Below are 23892 nucleotides of genomic sequence, written 5' to 3' on the forward strand. Positions count from 1 at the left end.
ACTTTGCACCCTCATGACACACATTTTAACAGGAATTTCATGTAATCTAGTTATGGCCATTCCAATACTCTAAATACAGATAATGATGGAATATTGATGTATCACAGCCCAGTACGCTGACAACAGATTATATTAGAACCAATGGATTACACTATGATTAAATGAGGCATCGATTCGTTTACAACAATAATCCTCACGGAATCCGTCTAATTAAGAGTGCGACTATACAGTGTCACTGTACAACTCCGGTGAGTAATAACTGGTGAAATGTAGATTTACACATTAGATGCTCTGATCACTGAGTGGAAAAAATATCAGCTTTAATAAAAAAAACAAATACAATATAAATTTTTATTCTTTAAAAATGTACTTGCAAAGCAACTCAATAATAAAACGTATGTAATGAAATCGTATGTCATTGAGCCGTCGTGAATTAGCTTCATGTGCAGATGTCTGCCTGACTACACAAACATTTAGCCACTGCAGTCATACATTTTATCATTTTTCATCACATTTTAGCCATACCACAGCAAGTATACATACTTTTTTTAGGAATCATCTATGCAAGGTACTATCCTTTCTTTCATCGCAATTGTATTAATGTCATGAAAGCATACGCACGACTGTTTCCCCAATTTAATATTTTATTGTCATAGTAGTTGCTTTAATAACATGTGAACACGCTCAAGCACACTGCCAGAACGTTCTATGAGAAACCAAAAGGTGGGTAAAACCAATGGGAGACATGTACAACCAATATATCAACGTTTTGGTTTCAACTAGTTAAATTCTCTCAAACATTTTTTGTTGTTCTTTTGTAAATAACTTTTGTATTCCAAGCAATTACTGGTCCACATCTGTTTACAGATACAACTGCTGCCATTTTTCATTTTCATCAATGGAAGCAAAAACAAAATAAAAAAACAAAATAAAAAATAAACAATTGGAGGAAGAAAAAAATAATCTGCTTTTAATAATCATGAGTAGACCAGCATAGGTGGATGGGAAAAGGGTGGGGGGGACCTGACCCAAAAATGGCATAGCTGAGCTCTCAATATGAGAAAGCTGACTCGTGTGGACTTGATCTTGTTTTTCGCTTGCTTAAAAACAGGTTTCTTTTTCACAGAAGTTTTTTTTAAGCTGATCTTCGACTGTGAGAGGGGGAGAAAAGAGAGGCGCAAGAAGGGTCTTCGTTGCCACCGACAACGCTGACGGACATCTAAACCAACTCCAGCTCCCCCACCCCCCCACTTCGTCTCTTGCCAGTCTGCGCAGGGACTCCCATGCAACAGCTTCAGTCCCTCTCGGCAACAAGCTTCAAAACCTTACCGATGGCAATGGTCTTACCTGGAGGGAGGACACACAGAAGGAAAGTTGACAAACCAAACATCTGATATCTAAATGCAAATAACTAGACAAACTAGTAAGGTATGTTCATGTGACACAGGTCAAATAACACTGGACAATGCCCAATAACAACTTATGCTGGCTTGCAGCTACTTCACAACCCCACCAATCCCCTAACCAGAACGGTCCCCATACCTTCATCCCGCAGGGTGAATCGTCCCATCTGGGGGAAGTCTTTGAAGGTCTCAAGGCAGATGGTTCCAGCGGTGCGCAGGCGGGCGATGCACACTTGGTCCTGTTTGACGAAACGCGGTCGCGTCTTACTCTTTTCTCCCGTCTTTTTGTCTACCAGACAGATTAAGGCCTGTGACAGACGAGACATGTTAATACGAAGTCCTATCCAGACAATGCCAGAGCCTGCTGCCAACAGCCACTGCACTGTTGGTACTGTTGTTTTATTGTCAAGCCCATGTCAGTTCATTAGACATTTAGGATGTTTGTAGGACTAATAGAATAAAGATGTATCCATAAGATAATAACTGGGCATAAAAGTGGTGGGTAGATTTACCGTGATTTGCACTTCCTCGATGCAAGTGTGGATGTGAAGGACTGCGTTGTAACCCGGGCAGATTATTGACTTGTGTTCAATGATGACTATCTATGAGAAACACAAACCAGAAACATTGTTTAAAAAGTAACACCATCCATCCACCTGGAAGTGACAACCCTGGAAAGAATCATAAAAACGAAATCCTCATCTTCATTGTACCACAATAAGTACATTGTGTGTAGAGAGACAGAATGAAAATGGTTTTAGAACAGCAGTCATTTGTATTCTTGCCACCTACTGTTATCACACATTTTGTATAGGCACCACTACTCCCCCCACAGCATTTGTCTTGTTCCCAATTGCATTGGTCTTGTTTTGTGGAAGGTTTTTCTGCCAAAATATCGACCACCAGCATGCTAGCTAGCTAGTCACAGCTATAGTTTGTTCAAATAAAGCTATTTGTTTGTTCAAGGCAAAGCTATTGCCTTGTTCACGCTCCACCTAGCGAGTGATCTTCTGACATCTCCAGCTGTGATGTTGCAAGAAAACAACAATTCAGTCTTGGAGAACATAGGAGTTAGCTAGCTAGTGTGCGTTTCGGTAGAAGGCATTAGCTAGCTAGTTGCATCAGCAGTTTCCACCTCAGTTTGGCAGTTGATATCAGTCCACAGCTGGAGACTACGAACAGCTGGGGCGACCCTAAGCACACGTCACAATTACCCAAGCCATTATGCGGTCTCTCGTCCATAAATAACAAATCGTAGAAGGACTCGGTTGGGTGGTGTGGGTCAAACGTGCAGGTGCAAGCATGCCGTGGGGACTAACCTGGGCGTCAAAGGTGCGCCCTGAGTGACAGAGGTTCTCGGCGTTGCAGAGGATGAAGCCAGGCAGGATCTCCTCCTCCTCGATGCCCTTCAGCCTCAGCTTGAGGTTCTCCCCTGGGGATGCGTCATCCGTCTCCACGTCGTCTGACAGTAGGCTCAGCACCTCCACCGTGTGCTGGGGGGGACAAAGGAGAGGGAGGAAGGGACCCATAAGTTGACATGGGAACACCGAGAAAGGTATAGAAAGTTTAAGGGTCTTCTATAATAGTTTCTTACAGACCTGTGAAAACGAATTGTACAGACAATAATATACTGTAGCCTACCGGACAGTATATAAACGTGCTCTAATTTGTTATAGTTAAATAACTTGAACCTGGTAAACGTAACTGGCATCCACCATTGATTATTCCATATTTAATAGAAATCAGACATTGCTTTAGATTTTGTTTTCCAACAGCAGTAGGTTTAATAAGAGGCCATAGGCGTGGCTCCATGGCAGAGGTCTGGGAAATCTCTTACCCTGTTTGGCATCATGACGAGTTGCTGTGCTTTGCTGATGCAGCCCGACTCCAGTTTGCCCAGGATCACGGTGCCCATGTCCTGAACAGGAGAGCAGCAGCAGGGAGGACAAATGTGATAAAATAACATTGGTCAGAACCTAGAAATCTAAATATTTTACATGCACCCTTTTAGGGGCTGTGTCAAACCCGTAGTGTCAAACCCGATACAGTCAGTTGCCCACCACAGGGGAGGACTTGTCCTGGTGCTCACCTTATATTTGTCTACAATGGGTAATCTGACTGGGCCGCCGCTCGATCTTTTGAAGTTTGGCAAACTGTCCAGATGTGGAATGAATGGTAACCCTCTGCAACAGCAAGGACAAGTGATATGAGTTTAGATCGAACACTCAATTGATCTGACAGTAGCATTCTCTATAACAGTGGTTCTCAACTGGTCTTTCCGAAACATTCTAATGTATTTCACAAAACAATTTGTGCAGTAATCATTTGTGTTCTAGAATCTGAGCAGCACGGTGTGACCCTAGGTACCTTTCAAAATAAAAGCGCACCATCGGAAGTTCGATGGTTCAAGTTTGGCGGAGCCGAAACACACGTCCACGGCGACCAGCTCACGACCCACTTTTGGGTCTTTTATGTGGCTAAATAGATTCTACTAGTAATCATAATGCAGTAAGATCCAGTGAGATAGCTTCTAGTTTGAGTTCTAGGGCTACAACCTATTTTGATGTTGCGCCTCAGAAAGAAAAAGATACTCACGTATACCAAGTGCACAGTTCTATGGGCTCCTTGAGGTTGGCTCCTGTTAGCCCAGAGCAAGGCATGAAATGAATGTCTTTCTTGGGGTTGAAGCCAACTTTCTTCAAAAATGGCACTAGTTTTTCCTTACATTCTTCGTACCTGAAGACAAGGGCGACAGTGATGCTACTGATGAGTTGGGATGTCAAAGGAGGGTATGTGCTACTACTATTAGCCTGCTTAACTATAAACTACCATCACCAGGGCTTATTTTAATTGTTTTACTATTTACTATGTACTTAAGAGATCAGTCTACTGACCTAATCTCAGATATTGTGTTACAGATGCTAAACAACCCACCTCTCTAGGCTCCAGTTTACTGTGGGGTCATCCATTTTGTTGACGAGGACGATGAGATGCTTAACCCCGGCTGTTTTGGCCAGCATGGCGTGCTCCCGTGTCTGCCCCCCCTTCTCGAAGCCCGTCTCAAACTCGCCTTTCCTGGCTGAGATGACCTGGGGAAGAGCAAAGATTGTGGAGAGGATTTAGCACTTGAAGCATTTTTTGGTGTTGAAATACATCACTGATGCAAACCCTTATTTGTACAAAATCCCCCAGTGTGTATTAAACCCGTCTCAATGTGCTTGGATTCTAAATGACATGAAACTGATAAGAGCGAGCAAGCACAACTGTCATTGTGATATCATGTGCCAAACAGATCTTTGTTTATGAACAGTAACAACACCGGAATTCATGGAGGTTTGGTCTAAATGGGTCTGACAGGTTCAACCTAAATTGAAATGTAGCTGGTACAACACTGGTGGTTAGTGTGGGGGAGGTATTCAGAGTTGGTCTGATGACTGCCCAGGGGCCATTACAGCCGGACTCACCAGTACGGCCAGGTCAGCTTGCGACGCGCCCCCGATCATGTTGGGTACGAAGCTTTTGTGGCCTGGGGCATCCAGAATGGTAAAGTGCTTTTTCTCTGTCTCAAAGTATGCTCGGCCCACCTCCACAGTCTTGCCCTTGTCTCTCTCCTCCTGGTTGGTGTCGAGGGCCCAGGACAGGTACCTAGGAGAGGGGGAGGAGAAAAAATTGCAGAGTAAAACATAAGGGTACAGTCACTATACAAGGTTCCATATGACATACTAAATGTATTGACATGATAAATAATCAGCTTGTAAATGCATAATAAATTCCGGAAGCACAAGGTAAAAGCCCATCTTCAGAACAACAAGCTGATGTGTTTTCTTCCCACAATACATTTTACATTTAGCAGACGCTCTTTATCCAGAATCGAACTGGCAACCTTCAGATTACTAGCCCGATTCCCTAACCGCTCAGCCATCTGACTCCCTCTCTGACAATACCCATCTCAGGGCCCTGGTTAAGGACCATGAGTACCATATTTTTTGGAAATAAAGCCGCAACTTGTACCACGATTTTACAGTTTTCTTGTGGTTGTACGGCTTATATTTCGAAGCGGCTTTTAGCCCGGGTTTGAAACAAAAAAGTGGCTTCGTCCCAAGATCTCTACAGACCGTGCAGCTAATTTAATGCTCAACGCTTGAACGGAGGCTTATTACTTGAAAGAGGAATTATTTCTACCGTGTCGTCTCAGTTACACTATCAGGGCTTGAAAATACAGTGACTGGCCAAAGTAGGCAAATGGCTAGTAGAACATAACATTTCATAATTTCAGTAAATCAAACAGCTGCAAGACCCAGTGAAATGTTATATACAGCTAGCAAACTAACGCTAGCATTGCTAACGACATTGGCTAATTCAACTTCGGTAGTGTAACCAAGCTCTTTGTAGGTTCGCTTTAGATATAATTTTATATGGTCGTGTGCACAATAGGACACGGACGTGGTCTTTTTTCACAACTTGTATTTTCCCACTGCTCTTCTTGAGATTGCCAATCAAACAGCCCTCACTGACTTCACGTAATGCTTACGTCAGCATCAAGCCTACGGCAACTCCGAAGGGACAAAACACACTTGTCCGTTGAACATAGAAAGGTCTGCTACAGTAGGCTATCACCAGGATTTGCAAGCTAGCTAAACTTATACTATATCCAAAATTATTTTGTAGACATAACAGTGGATTTTGCCACTAAATGAGTGACTTGGCTTTATTTCTGGACATACTATCCACAACAGCAGTGTGTTACACAATGCTGTAAGATTGCCTATACTCGTATTGTAGCAACAATGTAGCCTGGTCCTAACCAGACCCTCGTACATTTCATTTGTACAGAGGGTCTGGGATCGCTCCTTTGACAAGCGTTAACTTCCTTGAAGGCGGTTACTCTGTTGAAGTTTAAAACTATTGGATCTGCCCTGAGCCAATCTGATCTGCCATAACCAATCGCTAGAGTTCGCCTTAGCCAACGCCTTCACCACTACTAAAACAGAGCTAGCTGCCGTTGCTGGAAAATCAAACTTTTCCCGAACCCCGTGGGCAGGAGGGCCACAACATCATGGCCACCAACAAAACTCAGCAAGGATTGTTCTCGCTCCGGCTTTAACTTATGGATATTCTGCAGCGTTGCCACAACCGACCGAATTGCTTTGCTCGCATCTTTCTCCGCCACCATTACTGAACTACAACTCAAACTAGTGCGCGACATCAACGTCATCGTTCTCAGCCGCTCACTCTGTTCGCTGATTAGACCTACAAAAAAATTGTTAAGCTGAAAAGCTATGAAGTTAAGTGCATTAGCTTAGTTAGATAAGCATTGTTTGGAGTTCTATTGTTGTGTGTTTTCCGTTTTGATAATGTGTAATGCTATGGTCTGTAATTTAGATAATTTGTGTTCACCCTTATTGGGAATTTTGTCTAGTTAGATGGCTATCCAAGCTGTTCAATGGAAAAGTGCGAAATAAACAGTTGTGAGCATTGTTCCACTCAATGCTAGCCAGCGCTACGGTACGGTTGTTTCCTTTTAAAGTGCGGCCTATATTCCAGTGCGGCCTGTACTCCGATTTACAAACACAAATCTCCCTTTCTGATGGGGTGCGGCTTATAGAAACTTATTTTCCGAAAAATACAGTACATCTGAAAGTATACGATAGTAGGAGATCCGAACTCACCAGGTTTCCCTGTTCTTTTCCTTGGCCTCTCTCTCATACTTCTCCAGAGTTCTCTTCTCCACCATGCCTGTTAGGTACCTGTGAGGCAGGGCAGAGCAGGGGGGAGGCAGGGGCGTACAGGGGAGAGAATAGAGGAGGATATGAAATGCAACAGGTGTTAAAAGTTGGACTCCATGCATCTCAAATAACTCGAGAAAACAATTGAGAGCGCTGCCACTCACATGATTTGTCCTCCGATAGTCGATTTTCCAGCGTCTAGAGGAAATAGAATTAAGAATCACGAGGGAGCAATACGTTTTCATTTACCTGAGAGTGAACATCAGTCACTTGACATTTAATGAACATAAATGAGTAATTATTCATAATAACACTGACAGGTTGTGTTGTTTATTAGTCATCTGAAAGATTATTATTTAAAAAAAAATATATATATATATATATATACACTTTATTGAACAGTTTGCAGGTGAAGTGTGACATGAAAGGCAGGGAAAGGGGAAGACATGCAGCAAAAGACCACGGCCATATTTAAACCCAGGCCGCAACGGTAAGGCCTCAGCCTACGTGGTGTGCACTTATCCGGTGAACAACCAGGGCGCCCCCGTTTATGAACCATCTTAACAAAACAGAGGTGACATTTGAAGAGGTTTCAACAGGTGACCAAGGGGACACTCACCGACATGGCCAATGAACACCACGTTCACATGCTCCTTCTTGGGAGCGTCTGGCTGGGCGGGCGCCATCTTAGGCGTTGGCACTTCCTCGTCCTCCTCCATCATTATTTCTTGCTGGATCTCTTCCACCACTGGTCCCTCGTCGCCACCTGGGCCGCCTCCTGGCTCCGCCTCGTTAAGCTCAGTGCCTTTCTGGTCCCACGTCTCTTCTGTGGTCATTTCAGAGTCACCGTTCTCCAGCGGGGCTGCAGAGGGACAAACGGTACAGAACCATCTTTCACTGAAGGTAGTTTGTTTTCTTGGAACTCTCGTCAGTGAAAGTGTCATTTCAAAACATTAAACAAGTCTACACAACACAATATATTTAAGGGCGACTGGGTGACTTAATGGATGTGTCTGGTTCAATTTGGGCTGCTGTGACAACGACTGACAATGCAGGCAGTCGCAGAGCAGGGGTTGTCATTCAAACAATGAGACTGTGAAAATGTGCAATGGAATATAGGTTAGAGGGGAGAGCTCTATGGCTATGCCTTGGGCCGGTATTTTTGGCTAGGCATCAAGGCCTTTTCCGTTGTCTTGCACATTCAAAACTTTTAATGTAAATGAAATACGCCTGTGTTTTGTAGAGAGCTGAAGTCACCATTTTACAGTTTTTTTACAGGTAAATCAATCCAAAGATGAGTAGAATGTCTCCCTGACATCTATATGCAAATAGAAACTAATAGAATTGGTACATTGACTACCAGTTTCAACTCGTTACCTAGAATGGTTAGTATTCAAAACTTTTCTCTTTAGATTAATGAGTTCAGAGTTTTTGACAAACGCTACTCACTTCCTCGGTAGACATGGTTCAACTTCATCTGATAAAACACATGTTTCTTTACTAGACCTTAGGTTTGCTATGGGTACAGACAGGTGAACCGTTTATTATGATAAGGTAGAAATTACACTCAGGCTTTACTGCTGGCATGACGCCATAGAGAGAGGGCGAGAAAGAGGGGTGCGGGAGGCTAAGGGGAAGCATAGCAAAGACTGCATAATGCGTCATCAGATGACGGTATCTACAAATATCTCCATGACATCACTGGTTAATTACTACTTCTAGGAAACAACACAGGGAATATAAGTCATCCAATGCTGCACTAAACTCCCAGTCTCTAGTCAACAACAACTGACATTTTCTATATTTTTTCATTGTTGTAAATAATAGAACAAAAAGAAAAAACTTTTAATGAGCAAATTATTTTCTACCTCATGACATGGCAGCATTGCTGGTCATTGTTATAGAGTCAATGGATTGTGAGGCCACCTATTTGAGGACAATACCAAGCAATGGTGCCCCCCAAAACGCAACAGGCTATTTAGTGAGAAACATTCACGAGAGAGAGAGGGGGAATTAGGGAGACAAGCACATATGTGCGAGCACAGACACACACCAAACAGAGCTAGCATGCAAGACATACCTGCAGTTTCGGAGACTTCCATGGTGGCGACTGTTTCAACATCAACTGAAAGAAGGACAAAGTTATCTCTAAGTGTATCATTCAACCAAAAACTTTTGTAGGCCCCTGAAATCCAAGGTCATTGTAGATCAGAACATAGGTTGACCACAACACTACTCCGGTGTGCCAGATCTCACATAACCTATTAAGAGAGTTTAGGTGTTGCTGCTCCTTCAGTATATCCTATACCAGATGTAGCTAGTGCTACAGTAAGGGATCAAACCAGGTCAATGAGCTAACGGATAAACTTAAGTAAAAGACCAAACAATGTTTATACCATTCTAGCTCAACAGATTGAACCATGGATAAATGTGTGTATGAACATTAGGAAATACGGTTTTGACAGATGAATTTTTGGGTGCCAGTAGGCTATGTCGACTTTGGTCCTGCCAATGGCAGATACAAAAAAACTGAAAGCAAAACACGATGTAAGAACTTTGCATTAACATCCCGAATAATTGGTGTCCAGAATAATGTAATTAGCTTAATTTCTAATAATGTACTTTTCTGCAGTGTATCTGGTGCCGTTTTAGTGTTCTGGGACAGGGTTGTAGGTGCTTAACTACGTTAACACCACGTCACCCCAAATATGACACTAGATTAGTTCCGACCTCAACAAGTTATTATCTAGCCAGCTACGTTGACTACTATGGATAGACAAGCTATGTCGTGAAAATAAAAGTATCAAATTGTGACAGGCTGGTTGTTAAATTAACCATCGCACCCGCCTCAACTAACTAGCCACGCCAAACTACAATAAGTATAGCCTAGCTAGTTTAGCTATGTAGCTGGCATGTGTTTAAGCAGAGGCAGAGATGCTGTATTAAACTTCCCAGAACTTCGCAAGTATGTGAACTAGTACTGTACAACCAAGTATGTTGCTTTGTTATACAGCAAGTGGATATACTAGCCTTTTAAGTAATGCTAGTTAACTAGCTAGCAATAATTATGTCACACGATGCTAGTCATTTTAAACTTCACTCACAGCTGACAACCAGGCGCTGACCGGCGAGTGTGACTAGCTAACTGTTGGCTAATGTTAGCCACTTCTGTGCCGGTTAGTAATGATTCACTAGCTAATTAGCTAGCAGGCTAACGTTACCCAACTGAGCACAGGTGTCAAGATGATAACTTGGTAGCTATCTGATCAGAAATAATATAGCAAGTTGGCATAATATTACGTTGGCTAGCACAAGGTTTCCACTTTGGCTAGGAACCCGATGTGGTGAACAAACAAGTTTACGGACCAGTTAGAGCTAGCTGGACGAACATCATGCCTTACGTTTGAGCGGTTCAAATGTATGCATGCGTGTCTTGTGCGTATGGTCAGACAGCCTACAACTAGATGGGAAGCTAGCTAGCTAGCAGGCTAAATGCAAACGTGACTGCGAACTTACCACCGGAATCAGGATTTTCCGAGGGCCCTTTCATAAAGAAGGCCGGGACGAATTCGGCGGCGTTTACGTTGGGTACAAATGGTCTGGCCTTCACGTTGAGGGCTTTTAATGCTGATCCAAGTTCTCCGTCGATCGTGGCCTCCACATCGTCCTCTTGTTCCCAGGAATCAGGGGCAGTGTCTCTTGGGTCCATCGTGTCTTTTGCTAGATTTTCACAACTATGGTGAAGACTTGCGTTACGCAGTTGATCTACGTGTCCACCCCTTGCGAACCCGATGTTGAGGTCACCCCTAAAAAATGATAAAACTACCCCCCTCTATTGTCTTATATGTGCCCAATTTACTTGAAATAAAACTGCCGGTTTCTCTCGGTGGGGAGACTCGAAAAAGAGGTCTTCGACTCAGCACTCCAGTGAGTCCTCGTGTGTGCTGCTGACTCTCCCCAACCGATGGGAGCCACATCCTGGTGTGTACTGGGATATGCTGTGCGACTCAAACGTTGCCTTCGTTGGAGCACGCACACTGTTGGCATAAAGAAAACTACATTTCCATACACGTTAGGAACTGAGTTTTACGTCAGAGTTCCTGACTCCTTTTCAATAACCGCACATTCAACATTTTTGTTGACTAACAGATGAAGAGCAAAGTTAAGCGATTTACAGGTCCCGGTTGTAACCTAATGTCGCGAGCTGCATTACGTCACGTTCTGAATTATATTAATACGACTAAAATGTTGTATCTATTCTGTAGCGTTCATGCATGGCAGATACAGGCACAGTCGGCACTGGCAGCAGTAGTCTAGTTTCGATGTTCGATTCTTGTTTTTAAACAGTTTTGAAAAACTTTTCATTTAAATCACACGGGGTTTATCAAAGCCGAGCTTGTGTCATTTTGTTACAGAATTAATTAAAACTCAGTGTGCTCAGATTATTATGCATGTACGTTTGTCTTCCACACGAGGGAGACATTGTGTTGTGAGAGATCAGCATGGTAATTGAGGCATACACTACATTGTGGAATAATGACCTTGTATTGCAACCAGAGGGTCTACAAGGGTCCATGGAAGGATAACACCCCAAAAATAATTATCGCTCGTGTTTTAATAAATGTGATTGGAGTCCAATACAACTACCCCCTTTCCACTTTGAATTGAACTTCACAGAAAAAAGACAGGCATCAGTAATCATGTTTTTTTTGTATGCATACCACTTTTTTTGCAGACAGCACTGTTAATAGTGAACTATATCAGCCTAACACTACACCAAAAAATTTGAAATATACAGCATTTAAAAAAGAACATTCCCAGATTAGGAACATACTATGTTAAATAGTATAAATTATTTTTATGCTGATACATTTTAATGGATTATTGCACCAGAACAAGTAATTAAAAAAGAGCTTTGGAACAGAATAAAAGCCTTTGTGCACATTTATCACATTTGAATGACAACATAAATAAAGTGAGAAAATATGATTTAGTGTATTCCTGACACAATATGCCATACATACAAATTAGATATTCAACATTTAAACAGAATAAATTTAGGATGCACAAAACGAATTAATTGATTAAAAAATGACACAGGTAAGGGCACAACCATAATATTTAAGACATTGAGAACAGTATACCCAGTCTTTTGCCTTGGATAAACAACATGTCAATGGCACAGTGTTACAGACATAAAGTCAGTGTTTCATAGAAGACAATGGTAAATAAATATGTCAAAAACCTGCTTGGTACTAATAACTTTTCCCTTTTGAACATAACACAGAAAATGGAGTAAATGAACTGAGAAGTTTCTTACGGAGGCAGGACGGATATAAATGTGTCAGGAGTAATTGCAAATCTTCATCAAAGCAGTTATTGCAATAAAAGTTAATGATTTGTTTTAACTTGTAATATGACACTACAAATAAATTAATCACGAAAAGATTGATTAAATCAATACAAGGTATACAAAATTAAATAAGGTAGTTTAGTAGTCATATACTTCAGAACATGTGCAATAAAGCTAAACAGTTTTGCATTCATTCAGTAATGTTTGCAACAGACAGTTATATAACGACTGTTCCATATCGTAAACTAATGACACAGCACATTGAAGGAACTATCTTTTTTTTTGGTAAAGAACAAATGTTTCACCAATGTGAATGCTAAGCAGTTCTTTGCTAGTGGATAAAAGGCCACTGTTTCTCCAATTTTGAAAATCAACATAATGAGCATAATCTATGCCCAAAATAATGTGCAAATATTGACAGTGGTTGGTATATTAATTACATATGATGTGAAGGGATATTTGGGGTAGTGCACACACTGGGAGTTTTTTTGTGCCTAATTCAAGTCAAATACCAGTTAGGTTTCTATTCTGATTACAATCCCTTCTCTAAAAAAAATATATGGTGTAGTTGTGTACAGTATTTACAGTAGATACAGAATTATATTATAATAATGTATTTCCAGTGTTAGGTAAGTTACCTTACTTGCATATTTTATAGCCGCTTCGTTTCTAAACCATAACACGTTGGTGACGGAGGTGGTGGACAAGATGTCCACCAAGAAACGGAGGTTATGGTTACAATCCTCATCTAATCCTTCATGTTTACCACATTTGCTGTTCCCATGTCCAGGTCCTACTAGGTGGTTAGAAGCATCGTCCCCCCACCCATGTTTTATTATTCATCACCATACAATCATTGTATTGCAGTGTTATACAACCCCACAGACCAATGCTACTACTCTGAAATCTTCCTCCTTACAACCTTTTCCCTTCACACGGCCCTTACATTTTCAAAAGATTGGAAGCTAAAGGAGAAACGGATACGACAATAGCACTATCAAGCTATGCTGCTCTCTCCCATTTACATCTATTGAGAAACAGCACTGCAAAGGAAAACGAGGCAAGAAAGGATAGATTTACAGATTCTAAAACAGGATGAGGCCCTTTTAAACAACTCCTGGTACTGGTGCAATTTGAGAGCCTGTACCAAGACACCCCTCCACCAGGAGCTTTCCTATCTGCTGGTCTCCTCTGCCTCCTGACCCTCAGGCTGCCTGTCCTCCTCGGTAGCTGCCAGGGCTACCTTCTCTGTGGGCGCAGGCTCATCGAGGCCGTGGGCGGTCTCCATCGGTGGTCCAGGGGCTTCAAGGACCTCCTCCTCGGGGGTTGGGAGAGGGGGGGTTGGGGAGGGGGTGGGTACCGGTGTGGGTGTGGCAGCCCCATCCCTAATTGGTACATCAGCATGTCCCACGGAACTGGTCTCGCTGTGGGAGTCATAGCCCGCCCCCGAGCGACGGAACAACTTCTGGCCTGTGGGAGAAGACGTGGGGAAAAAAGTATAGGAGGGGTTAAATAAAGAAATGATAATATGCAAATTTGACATCATAATATAGAAAAAGCAAAACATTTGTAGAATTAAGAATGACTTAAGGTAATTATTCAAATTGAATGGAGTACTGAAATGCAAGTGGCGCTTCTGTCTGGTCTAACCTGGTAGTCTTTTGCCAGATGAGGGTGTGTCTTGTGGGTCCAATCTGTCAGCTTGTGCTTTCATGGCATAGGTGGGCTCTGTGGAATCTAGGGAACCTGAGACGGATGTAAACAATTATTATAATTTAATAATTATATATATATATAAATAAAAACTGCTGAATTATTTCTGGCTATTAATGAGTATGTTCATATACAGTACACAATGTGCACACACACACACACCACACAAAGGTGACTTTTATTTTCCAGTTGAGTACCTGCAGCCAGGTTAAAAGTCCTGCCCATCACAGAGCTCTGGACTGGAGAAAACCAGTTCAACACAGATCCAACTAAAGGAATCTGCCTCAATACACCCTGGTAGAGAGAAAGAGAAACTGAGAATGAAATCTATCCATGACCATGTGCCAAAAACATGTATACTGACACAAACACACATGCCTGTACCTCTTCCATGAGTTTCTCATCACTGTCTTTCTGTAGCTGCAGCTCAGCTTCTAGAATACCTTTCCGGACTACTTCTGTCATGTTCTCCAACAGCTACAGAAAAGAAACAAGAATACAGACTTTTAGCACAGTAAACTAAAGAGGAGCTGGTGGAGTTCTTCTGAACCGTGTCTTATTTCGACCTACCCTGGTCTGTATATTGTCTTCAAATGATTATGGTGTAAAAGTAAAGCATATCAGTCAGTAGGTAAAGCATTTCTGTGAGCGACAGATTATGTTATTACCCTCCCGCTCTCCTCGATATCTCTCCCCAGCGCAGCAATGGTATCCACCAGATCTGACACATCCAGGTCTTCTGTTGCCATGCCAACAAATATAATGTCCCTCTCCTGGTCAAACTCTGGGCCTGGGGACAGGAAAAGAATGGAGAGATGAGTGAGAACTGAGAATGGGCATTTTAACTGCACTTCTCTTCCCAGAAACCCTGGGTCATGAGCATGTACTAACCAGCGGTGAAGCTGAGGTCAGCATCCAAGTCTTGAAGCTTTTTCAGCAATTCACTGTTGATCTTCTCCACCTCCTGCTGTCTTTTGCTGTCGTCCATGCCTTCACTCCTGGGTTCGTACCTTAGTGTACACAAACACACAACACAGAAATAATTAAGGAGGGTTGTGATGATGAGAAACACTTCCTAGACGCACATGCACTTTCTACATTGCATGAAGATAAAGTACATCCATGCAGCGTGGACAATAAGGTTTTCCAAATTTGATTCCCTACTCACCTCACAGCCCCTAGTCCGGGCCAGCTGAGGTTGTCTATGTAGGAGAGAGAGGGATGGCGGTTGACCTCTTCTCTGAAGTCTTGTCTAAGACACAGGGTGCTGCTCAGCACAGGAACTGTCTCGGCCAGCCTCTCCACAAGGGCCTCCACGTCCACACACTGGGTCCCCAGGGCTGGGGCGGTCAGGGAACACCAGGGGTTCAGAAGAACAGTCTTTGGTGGCTCAGCAGAAATACGCAGTCCACTTTTACTTTTACTGCCAATGAAACTGTACACAATAAGTGTGTGTGTGTAACTCACCTGCAGCAGTCATGAGAGGAGTGAATCGAACACAGATACCCTCGTCTTCCAGCTCCACCACATCCACTCCACTGGCAGGCACCAGCTTGGCCAGCCTCTCACCCAGCTACTCATGTCGACATCCCACCAATCAGCCAATTAGTCAATCAATTATCAATAAATCATTTAACCAATCAAACAATATGTGAATGACTTCATTAACTCACCCATCGGTTGAGGGTATCCAGCACTTCCTGTTCCCCTGGGAAATAGCCCTCCACAGACCCCCCACTGGATGCTTGGTATGGGGCGGAGCACAGAAACATGACATTACTCAAAGCCACTTTTTACATTCTGTGGTATTTTGGCTTTAAAATATGAGACTGTTACCAATCGCTCACCTGCACTGGTCTCCTGAGCGAACCTGAACACCACAACAGGTGAGTTCAGCTCATCCTCCACCTGAAGCACACAAACGGCCTCACATAAATCAGTGTCACACAACACAAACACATTTGACCTTGAGAGCATGCAGATGTGTGTGTGACCGTGCTGCTACCAGGTGAAGGGGGGTGGAAGTGTGAGAACAGGCCTGGTTAGACAAAGCTGTGTGTGATGTGATGCAATGGGACATGCCCAAGGACTGTGACATACCATTTTTGTTTGAGTATTCAAACTAACCTGCATGAGCTATTTCTACATAGTCCATGCATCTCTAATGCTGCAGAGTGCTCCAATTCCAAACCTAGCCTGAGTACCTACAGTCTCTGGAAGTCTGAGAGGAAGGGAGACATCAACCTTTACGTCATCCCCTCATTGTTAAGCATCTATGTATATGCCTATATACAGTACATATATATAGATTATATACTGTGTATATATATATACAGAGAGAGAGAGAGACTAGATCACATTTAAATGTAATAGCACTATCAAGGTTTTTAAGTCCTTTGACTACCAGTAATTGGTATTCAAGTTTGTTTACCTTCATAAAAATCCCATTATATCAAACAACTAGGTTCTCAGAATTGTATTTGCAGCATTCACATTCCCAGAATTCTAAGCATGATGGACAATTCTGTGTTTTCCACTTCATGGAACTACTTACAATATACAGTATACTCCATTTATGACTTGTAGGCCTGTCAGAGGTGTGTACCAAAGTGTGTGTGTGTCTCTACATATGTATGTGTGTGTATGTATGTATGTATGTATGTATGTATGTATGTATGTATGTATGTATGTATGTATGTATGTATGTATGTATGTATGTATGTATGTATGTATGTATGTGCTTGCATTTTATGACACAAAAGATAAGGATCAACACACATAGTTGTGCCAACACAGTCAGGTCCATCATCGATTGACATCAGGGTCAAAATGGAACCTGTGAGTCATCATGCTTTGTGAAGTGGATGGCTTTGTGTGACATCATACTCTGAGGCTCCTTGCACATGCCTGTGGCGGTGACCCCTCTAGAGAAACAGGCATGAGAACCATCTGACCAGCCAGTCAGGAAGCCAATGAAGAGGGGCCCTCCATTTGAGCATGACCTCAAATACAGTGACACTCCTCTTATGGGTGAACAAACATGGTCAGGGATAGAGAGAAAGACCGGAAAGGATTGCGGCAAGAAAAAATATACAAATAAAAAGGACAAAAGAAAGAAAGAACGGAGAAAAAGCAGGAGGAGCGGAAGGAGGGAGCAGGCAGAGGGTCGGTCCCACCTACAATAGAGAGAATGAGAGAGCCCAGCACGTCCCGCAGAGAGCCCCCAGATATGGGGGGGATCCGAACATGTGACACCGCGCCCTGCAACCAAGGCAACCCACAACTCTAACTACACACAGTCGGCCAGTCACACCACACCCAACAACAACTATACTCAAAAGGTACTCAAAGTCATGCCCCATTCCCCTCGTGTATTCAGTGGTACGAGTTCCTGGTAACAGGCTGCGGCGGCATTCTGATAAGGGTTGCTGAATGCTTGTTTACATTTCCAAAGTTCTCTGAAATGTGTGACCGTAGTTTCTTCTTTCAAGAAATTCAGGAAATGTTTGCCTAATTGTCTCCTTTCACAGTATTGTAGTTTAAAAGCTATCTATCCATCCTGTATAGAAACAAGACTGACATCAACAGAAACCTAACAGAGACTGTTGTCCCTTTTATTCAATTTCTGTGTTTCTTAACCTCAAGCAACCCCATCATTGAGATCTCTGTATTACAGTACACTACAGTATTACAGTACTTTAATTCACTGATTGACCTACGACGATGTTGCCAAATGAAAAAGCTTAAATTTCTACTCAGGCGACTAAGAAGGAGAACTTTCGAGCTGAGTTTGAGAACCCTTTGCACCACACAACACTGTGCGACCATCCCCACGCACACGTTTGGCGCTTGTTCACTCGCTCAGCGGGTCTGCGGAACAACTCCACTGATCTCTACACAGCACGTCAGCTATCGTGTTGAGGTGTGGGCATTCAAGGTGTTATGGAGATCTGGGATGTTGAGCAGTGACTGCCCTGAGCTGACACCAGTGAACAGGCCCCTTGTTTGCGTTTCGTGCTCTTTGAGGGGCTCAGTGCTTGTTACCATGGTGAGAGCCTCGAGGAGAGAGATCTCAGTGTCAAGCACATCCTAAAACAGAGACAATCCTCATCTTTACATAATCCTGGTGATATGTTTTTTTTCCACATAATATGTCACTGGGAACACAACATTTCAATGACTCTTTTTCTAAAGTTTTTTTAAAGCTACACCCCATAACATCCCCGTTTGGAAAGACTTTTGGTGCCCGTTCCAATACATATCATTTACATAAAGTATAAGGTACAAGCTCAAAGGAGTTTTCAGAGGGAGTGTTCCAAAAGGGTTTAGATTGGACAGAAGAAGAAAAGTGCTTGAATGACCTACCGATGTCTTGATGGAAGCAAGGGTCTTCAGTCTCGTCAGGAGCAGCTGGCTCTACAGATAGACAATGAGGGGTAGAGGGTAAAAGAAAATACAATTTTACCAAAAGAAATACAAATAAAAAATACAAAAAATTCTATTATATAATTTATACATTTTATAATGAAAGTTTTGCGTGCAATAGAAATGGATAAAAAGCAGGTTTCCAAGCCCCATCAAGGCTTTGGTAGCTGCCACGGGACATTTAGGATATTTTGGTAATAATACAGTTTGAACCACAATGGTACATTTAAAACATGTAATATACATTTAAAACCTATATCGGCAGCTAGTATTAGTATAAAAGTATGTAGCTCGAACTGAAGTGCACTGGTATGGATGTCAAGTATTAAAGGAGGCTACACACAAGTGCAGTGGCGTGACGGATCCTCTCCACTATCCCATCATGCCCCAGGTACTGCAGGGAGAGCCAGAGGGGCAGAGCCTGCAGCCTCTCCACAGGCTGACTGGATGTCAGCCCCGCTGCCAGGGACTACGGTGAGGAGAGACCACAAGGGAGACAGGGTTTAGGAGAGACCAGAAAGGCCACTGGGAGACAGATCACACAGGAAAACAGGGACCGGGGACAGATCAAGAGAGAGACAGAAAAAGTTGGAGAAATCGAGAAAAAGAATGACAAAACGGACCAAAGCTGGGTCTTCATGTCTGTAGAGGGTGACAGCGGGCACAGCAGGAAGACCCAGCCACGGGCCCAGGGTCAGTGTCATGCTGTCACTCCTGGTTGCCGCCTGCAGGGGGCACCACACAGATATTATCCACTGACAACAGTTACAATGACAAGCAGTCACCAAAGTCATAATATGTTATAGGGTGGTTGCATGCATCCCGGGACTATATTGGTATAAGACATATTTATAAATCTGAAATATGTCTGGGGAATGTCATGTTCATGTTTACCATTACAGCTGATGTGGCCTGGCCCAGAGCCAGGGTTGCCAAGTTGACCCTAAAAATAGAATACACATAAATTATACAATATTTTTATTATATGGACAACTCTTTATTCAAGCACCTTAACAAAGAGTATATGTGTGAGTGTGTATTACCCACCCCTCTACATGGAGCCACATGCTGTACTGGTCACACAGATCTTTCAGACGGCCCAGCTTGTCTGTGTGACCTGCCCCAGGGGTCCCTGGGAATGAAAGAACAAAGTCACTCTACGAAATGTTTCGTAAAAAAACCATATCAACCCCTTCGTATTCTGACGGATCTTTCTAGATTTCACACTGACCTGCATTGGCAATCAGCAGCAGAGGAAGCTTCCCTGTGTCCACATCCTCTTTGATCAGCCTGTCCAGCAAGGCAACGTCCTGCAGAAGATTAACAACGGTGAGAAATGGACAAAAAGATGGATGGATGGCAGTAATGGAGCACTCATATCAAAACGAGTATATGGATAGACAGAGCTGAGGTTCCTACCAGCTGGTGTTGAGAGCCAAACATGGTGTTACATGGGACAGTACAGAGGCTGGAGAGCGGCAGTCCCAGCTGGAGTCAAAACACAAACATCCAATCTCAACTACACGCTATATTAAACGACATCTGACACCTATCGTAAAAATGTGTTGTCACGAGCATGTGCGTCTGTATAAAAGAGTGTGTGAGTGACTGTGTGTCGAGTTAGGTATATTATACTATTATGCTCCAGTCAGTGTGCATAAATGTATGTTTATGTCAACAGCAGCATGTGTGTGTGTCCACCATCACAGCTACCTGGCTACAGAGATGCTGACCCAGGCCTGGCCTACAGGAGGTGCTCAGGTAGATGACAGGCTGTCTGGAGGTGAGAGCTGAGTAGCCCTCTGTGGAGTAGTCTTCGTAGCATGCGTTTATGACCAGACGACACACTTTCAGAAGCCCTTCTCTGTCATCCTCGTGGAAGTACGCTGAGCCATTCTCATACCTGACCCAAAGGGACAAGGTAGACCTTATGAGAAGTTGCGTGTGTGCGTGTGTGGGTGTGTGCAAGTGTGTGAACGTGTTTATGTGAATAGTGAATTTGGGGAAAAGTAAATGACAGGGGGCTCTAGTGAGGTAGATATATGGCACATACCCACACAAACAGGCTAAAATTTAATAAACACACACATACACGCACACACACAAACCTAAACAGGCGGCAGAGCCAGAGGGTAGTGTCCGACAGTATGCGTGTGGTCAGCTTCCTGTGTCTCTCCCTGTCCAGCACAGACATGTAAGCCGCCAGGCTGTGTCCTAGCAACGCCATGTGACCCTGCTCCCCGAAGTTCTGCATCTTGCTGGAGGAGGAGCCACACACTGGAGGTTAAGGTCCCAAAAAGAAGACTCTGCGATTTCAACATTCATGTACTCAAGACTACTCAAGTCCTGTTAGCACACTAACAGCTGTTTCAAGCACATTATGTGGCAATGTTGACATAAACACTGTATTCACACCCACGCAGAGCCTATGTGTACAAAGGTACTGTATCTGAATGGACTAGACAGATAGGGGACAGTTTCTATTGTATATGGTGACAATCCTCCACAGGTGTGTCTGGAGGTAGAATGCAGATTAAACCTACCGGTGGCTTGGTCTGTCATTCTCCTCCTCCTCGTCTTCATGCAGGAGATTCTGCACCAGCTGGAGTATACTGGCAACATCCTGGCCACTGGAGAAGTGGGGCAAATGCACAAACAGACAAGAACAAACAAGAACTAAGTGACTAAGTCTCTGTGCAAGAATTGTTTGTTTAACAGTGTGAGGAAATCGATCTTGGCACAGATGCTGAGATGATAGTTTCCTCCAGAGCTTCCTTAAGAGCAGGAAAGTACTGATTTTACACTGTGTTGGTCAGAGTCGGTGGTCCGACTCACTGATTCTCCAATGAGAAATACCACTCAAATGTGTGTTTCACAGTGTGAAGTCAAGAGTGTGTGTGTGTGTGTTTGTGTTGAATCAGCGGCTGGAGGAGTGTGTGCCGTCTCACTTACTCTCCCTGTAAGGGTCCAGGAATACTGCTCCTGTTGAACCATCTTCTCTCTTTGCCTGGCTCTGACCACCTAGGTAGAGGAGGGACCAACAGAATAAACACACGCAAACTATACACCCCTTCCTGTATATTACGCAAGTTCACCAGGTGGCAGGGTATGTGTGTGTGTGTGTGAGGGAAGGTGGGCTCATATTCTCAAAAACACAAACACAGTGTCGCATTTACCTTCGGCCATCCTCCAGAATCTTCACGGCCTCGTTGAGATTCTTTCCCATTTCAGCAAGCGTAGGGTCCACCATCATCTGGGGTGGAAGATTCGAGGTTAAGGACACGACAGAGCAGCATCCTGCCTGCAGGAGTGGAGGTCTAGAGGGGCAGCATTCTGAAGAGAAACCTGGTGTGTTGACTCTTTAATAGACTCAAATAAGATTGGCCTCTGTCTCTAGATCCTGCCTGATTGTTTTACATATGACATATACTGACTTTGGCAGTCAGGCTTGCCACTCTCTAGAACACAACATGCCAACCCTACAGCCTTTTAAAAATCTACTGTAGCCATTGATGGACACTTGTGGCATCTGTGATGGAGTTTGAATACCAGTCTTGTTCATCTAACCATATTTTTCACTAAAGAGCCCTGGCTTTTTGTCTAGGTAGACTGGCTGGCTATGGAGGAGTCACTGTAGTGCCAATATAACTGGAACTGCAAGTTTGGGACAATGGACAATGGGAAACCGAATCCTGGCCTACATGGAAATTCTGGAGTGGCTTTTATGTGTGGCAGCCCTAAAGCCCCTTTTCCTCTTGTCCATAGCTGCTCAGATTTTGACTGTGGAGTTTTGGAAGTTCCCCCACAAGATCATCAATATGATGTGAAATTATCAAACAAATGTATTGGGAAGACTAATTCCCATACATAGACGTAATAAATGCATCCCAAGAATTAAGTGGTTATGGCTTGAGTGTATTTGATCTTTTTTTAGGTTAATCTTTCTTTAATGGTGTGACAGTAACAATGTTCGCAATCTGAACTGGGAATCTCTCTGTCAATGCACGTCTGTAAAGCTAGCTAGCTGTCAGCTAAGTCAGCTGGCTGCAGCATCTTCGATTTCGATTATATAGCTTTGGTTGGAATGAATGACATTCTCCCCACCAACACCTACCTACAGATATTCACGAGAGAATAGCCTATTATCATTTTCAGAAGAAGACACCTATTATTCCAGCATCTACTGCGTGATTCTTGATGTCAACCAATCCAATCTAACTAGCTGGTGCTAAGCTAGCACTGCGTAGCACTTACTGGCGTTACCTTGGGTGCACTCAAATGACAGCTCGTGCTTACCTTCTGATGCTCTTTGACTCCGTTTCGAAATAAAATCTTGAAGCAGGGCTACGCCACCTATCCCCTGTGAACAGGCCAAGTGACTGAGAGAGGAATATGAATATATACGATTTTCACGCGTCGTTATATTAGATATCTATTTCCTTCGCACAACTGTCAGTTTACTTCCTGGACTTGCGCTCTGTATTCCACGCTGGCAGGGCTGACGTAGCTGCTTCATCATCACCCATCACCAGTGCGGCGCGGTGTGCATTTCTATTGGCCAAGCGCACTGGAAAAGACGGACCACAAATTCATGAAGCTGATGAACTGGCAACTGCTCTTGAAAGACGAATTTTTCAGGATGCAGATTTCTTAACGTCACAAGTCCGGGCACTTCTTCTTTTTTTTTTATCAAATATTTATTTTCCTTTTCAAGTTTTCAGCAACAAACAAAACAATACAAAACACATAACACATAACACAGCCGGGCACTTCTAATGTTTTTATTATTATAACAATCCCATATCTATGGAGGACTAAACCTGTGCCATATTTAAAAATGAATCAATAAATAAATAAATGTCCACATCCATGCATAAATACAGAAATACATTGGCTAAATAAAATGAATATACATCAATTTAAACCAAAGTAATGTAAGGAATACATTTTTGAGTAAGGAAATGTAAAAAAGATTTTTGATAATTGTCACTTTAACACGAATATTTCTATATTTTATATTTATTTTTGCATTTAGTCATTTATTTATTCATTTATACATTCATTCATTTATGTATTTCTTCATCTTAATATGTTAATGAGATGTGTCAATCAAAAATAGGAATCGTTTTCAACGCGTTGTATATCCGATTATGTTAGCCTTGCTGTCATGGACGATATAAATAGAGCAAATGCCAGAGACTTGGCCAGGCTGGCCGACCTCGTTGAAAACGAAGATTTATGTCCCGACTTCCTACTGTTCCGTGTAGAGGCT

At 43.0% G+C, this 23892-nt stretch overlaps 2 protein-coding genes across 3 annotated transcripts; both read right to left on the minus strand.

Moving 5' to 3' along the window:
- Positions 1-626: 626 nt before the first annotated feature.
- Positions 627-11087, minus strand: gspt1l (G1 to S phase transition 1, like). Its single transcript, XM_067233403.1, has 14 exons — positions 10646-11087; positions 9210-9254; positions 7749-7991; positions 7294-7327; positions 7073-7150; positions 4868-5048; positions 4338-4492; positions 3999-4139; positions 3493-3586; positions 3241-3321; positions 2723-2896; positions 1916-2005; positions 1543-1711; positions 627-1347 (listed from the first exon to the last, which is right to left on the minus strand). The coding sequence occupies exons 1-14, from the start codon at positions 10836-10838 to the stop codon at positions 1295-1297; spliced, it is 1731 nt and encodes a 576-aa protein (XP_067089504.1). The 5' UTR covers positions 10839-11087; the 3' UTR covers positions 627-1294.
- Positions 11088-12057: 970 nt separating this feature from the next.
- Positions 12058-23090, minus strand: pdxdc1 (pyridoxal-dependent decarboxylase domain containing 1). 2 transcript variants are annotated; one of them, XM_067233262.1, is made up of 24 exons: positions 22917-23090; positions 21797-21873; positions 21573-21641; positions 21164-21250; positions 20729-20878; positions 20334-20523; positions 20040-20108; positions 19852-19930; positions 19668-19752; positions 19515-19563; positions 19244-19345; positions 18964-19089; positions 18561-18611; positions 18240-18284; positions 16043-16103; positions 15869-15939; positions 15663-15768; positions 15364-15535; positions 15087-15205; positions 14864-14985; positions 14580-14672; positions 14393-14489; positions 14133-14228; positions 12058-13952 (listed from the first exon to the last, which is right to left on the minus strand). In XM_067233262.1, the coding sequence occupies exons 2-24, from the start codon at positions 21871-21873 to the stop codon at positions 13657-13659; spliced, it is 2412 nt and encodes an 803-aa protein (XP_067089363.1). In that variant the 5' UTR covers positions 22917-23090; the 3' UTR covers positions 12058-13656. The 2 variants fall into 2 exon arrangements, with proteins under 2 accessions (XP_067089363.1, XP_067089364.1); XM_067233263.1 differs by lacking the exon at positions 18240-18284.
- Positions 23091-23892: the final 802 nt, after the last annotated feature.

The sequence above is a fragment of the Osmerus mordax genome, chromosome 3 (assembly GCF_038355195.1).
Source record: "Osmerus mordax isolate fOsmMor3 chromosome 3, fOsmMor3.pri, whole genome shotgun sequence".
NCBI classification, from domain to species: domain Eukaryota; kingdom Metazoa; phylum Chordata; class Actinopteri; order Osmeriformes; family Osmeridae; genus Osmerus; species Osmerus mordax.

What these genes read in the sequence shown, in the direction of transcription:
- gspt1l (XM_067233403.1), bottom strand. Translation starts at nt 10,838, where the DNA reads ATGGACCCAAGAGACACTGCCCCTGATTCCTGGGAACAAGAGGACGAT. An exon ending in GGAAAATCCTGATTCCGGTG is followed by an intron (nt 9,255 to 10,645) that starts GTAAGTTCGCAG and finishes TCCTTCTTTCAG; the next exon opens with TTGATGTTGAAACAGTCGCC. An exon ending in TCGTCATGATGCCAAACAGG is followed by an intron (nt 2,897 to 3,240) that starts GTAAGAGATTTC and finishes TGTCCCCCCCAG; the next exon opens with CACACGGTGGAGGTGCTGAG.
- pdxdc1 (XM_067233262.1), bottom strand. Translation starts at nt 21,873, where the DNA reads ATGATGGTGGACCCTACGCTTGCTGAAATGGGAAAGAATCTCAACGAG. An exon ending in ATTCTGGAGGATGGCCGAAG is followed by an intron (nt 21,642 to 21,796) that starts GTAAATGCGACA and finishes TCCTCTACCTAG; the next exon opens with GTGGTCAGAGCCAGGCAAAG. An exon ending in GTCAGCATCTCTGTAGCCAG is followed by an intron (nt 20,109 to 20,333) that starts GTAGCTGTGATG and finishes TTTTGACTCCAG; the next exon opens with CTGGGACTGCCGCTCTCCAG.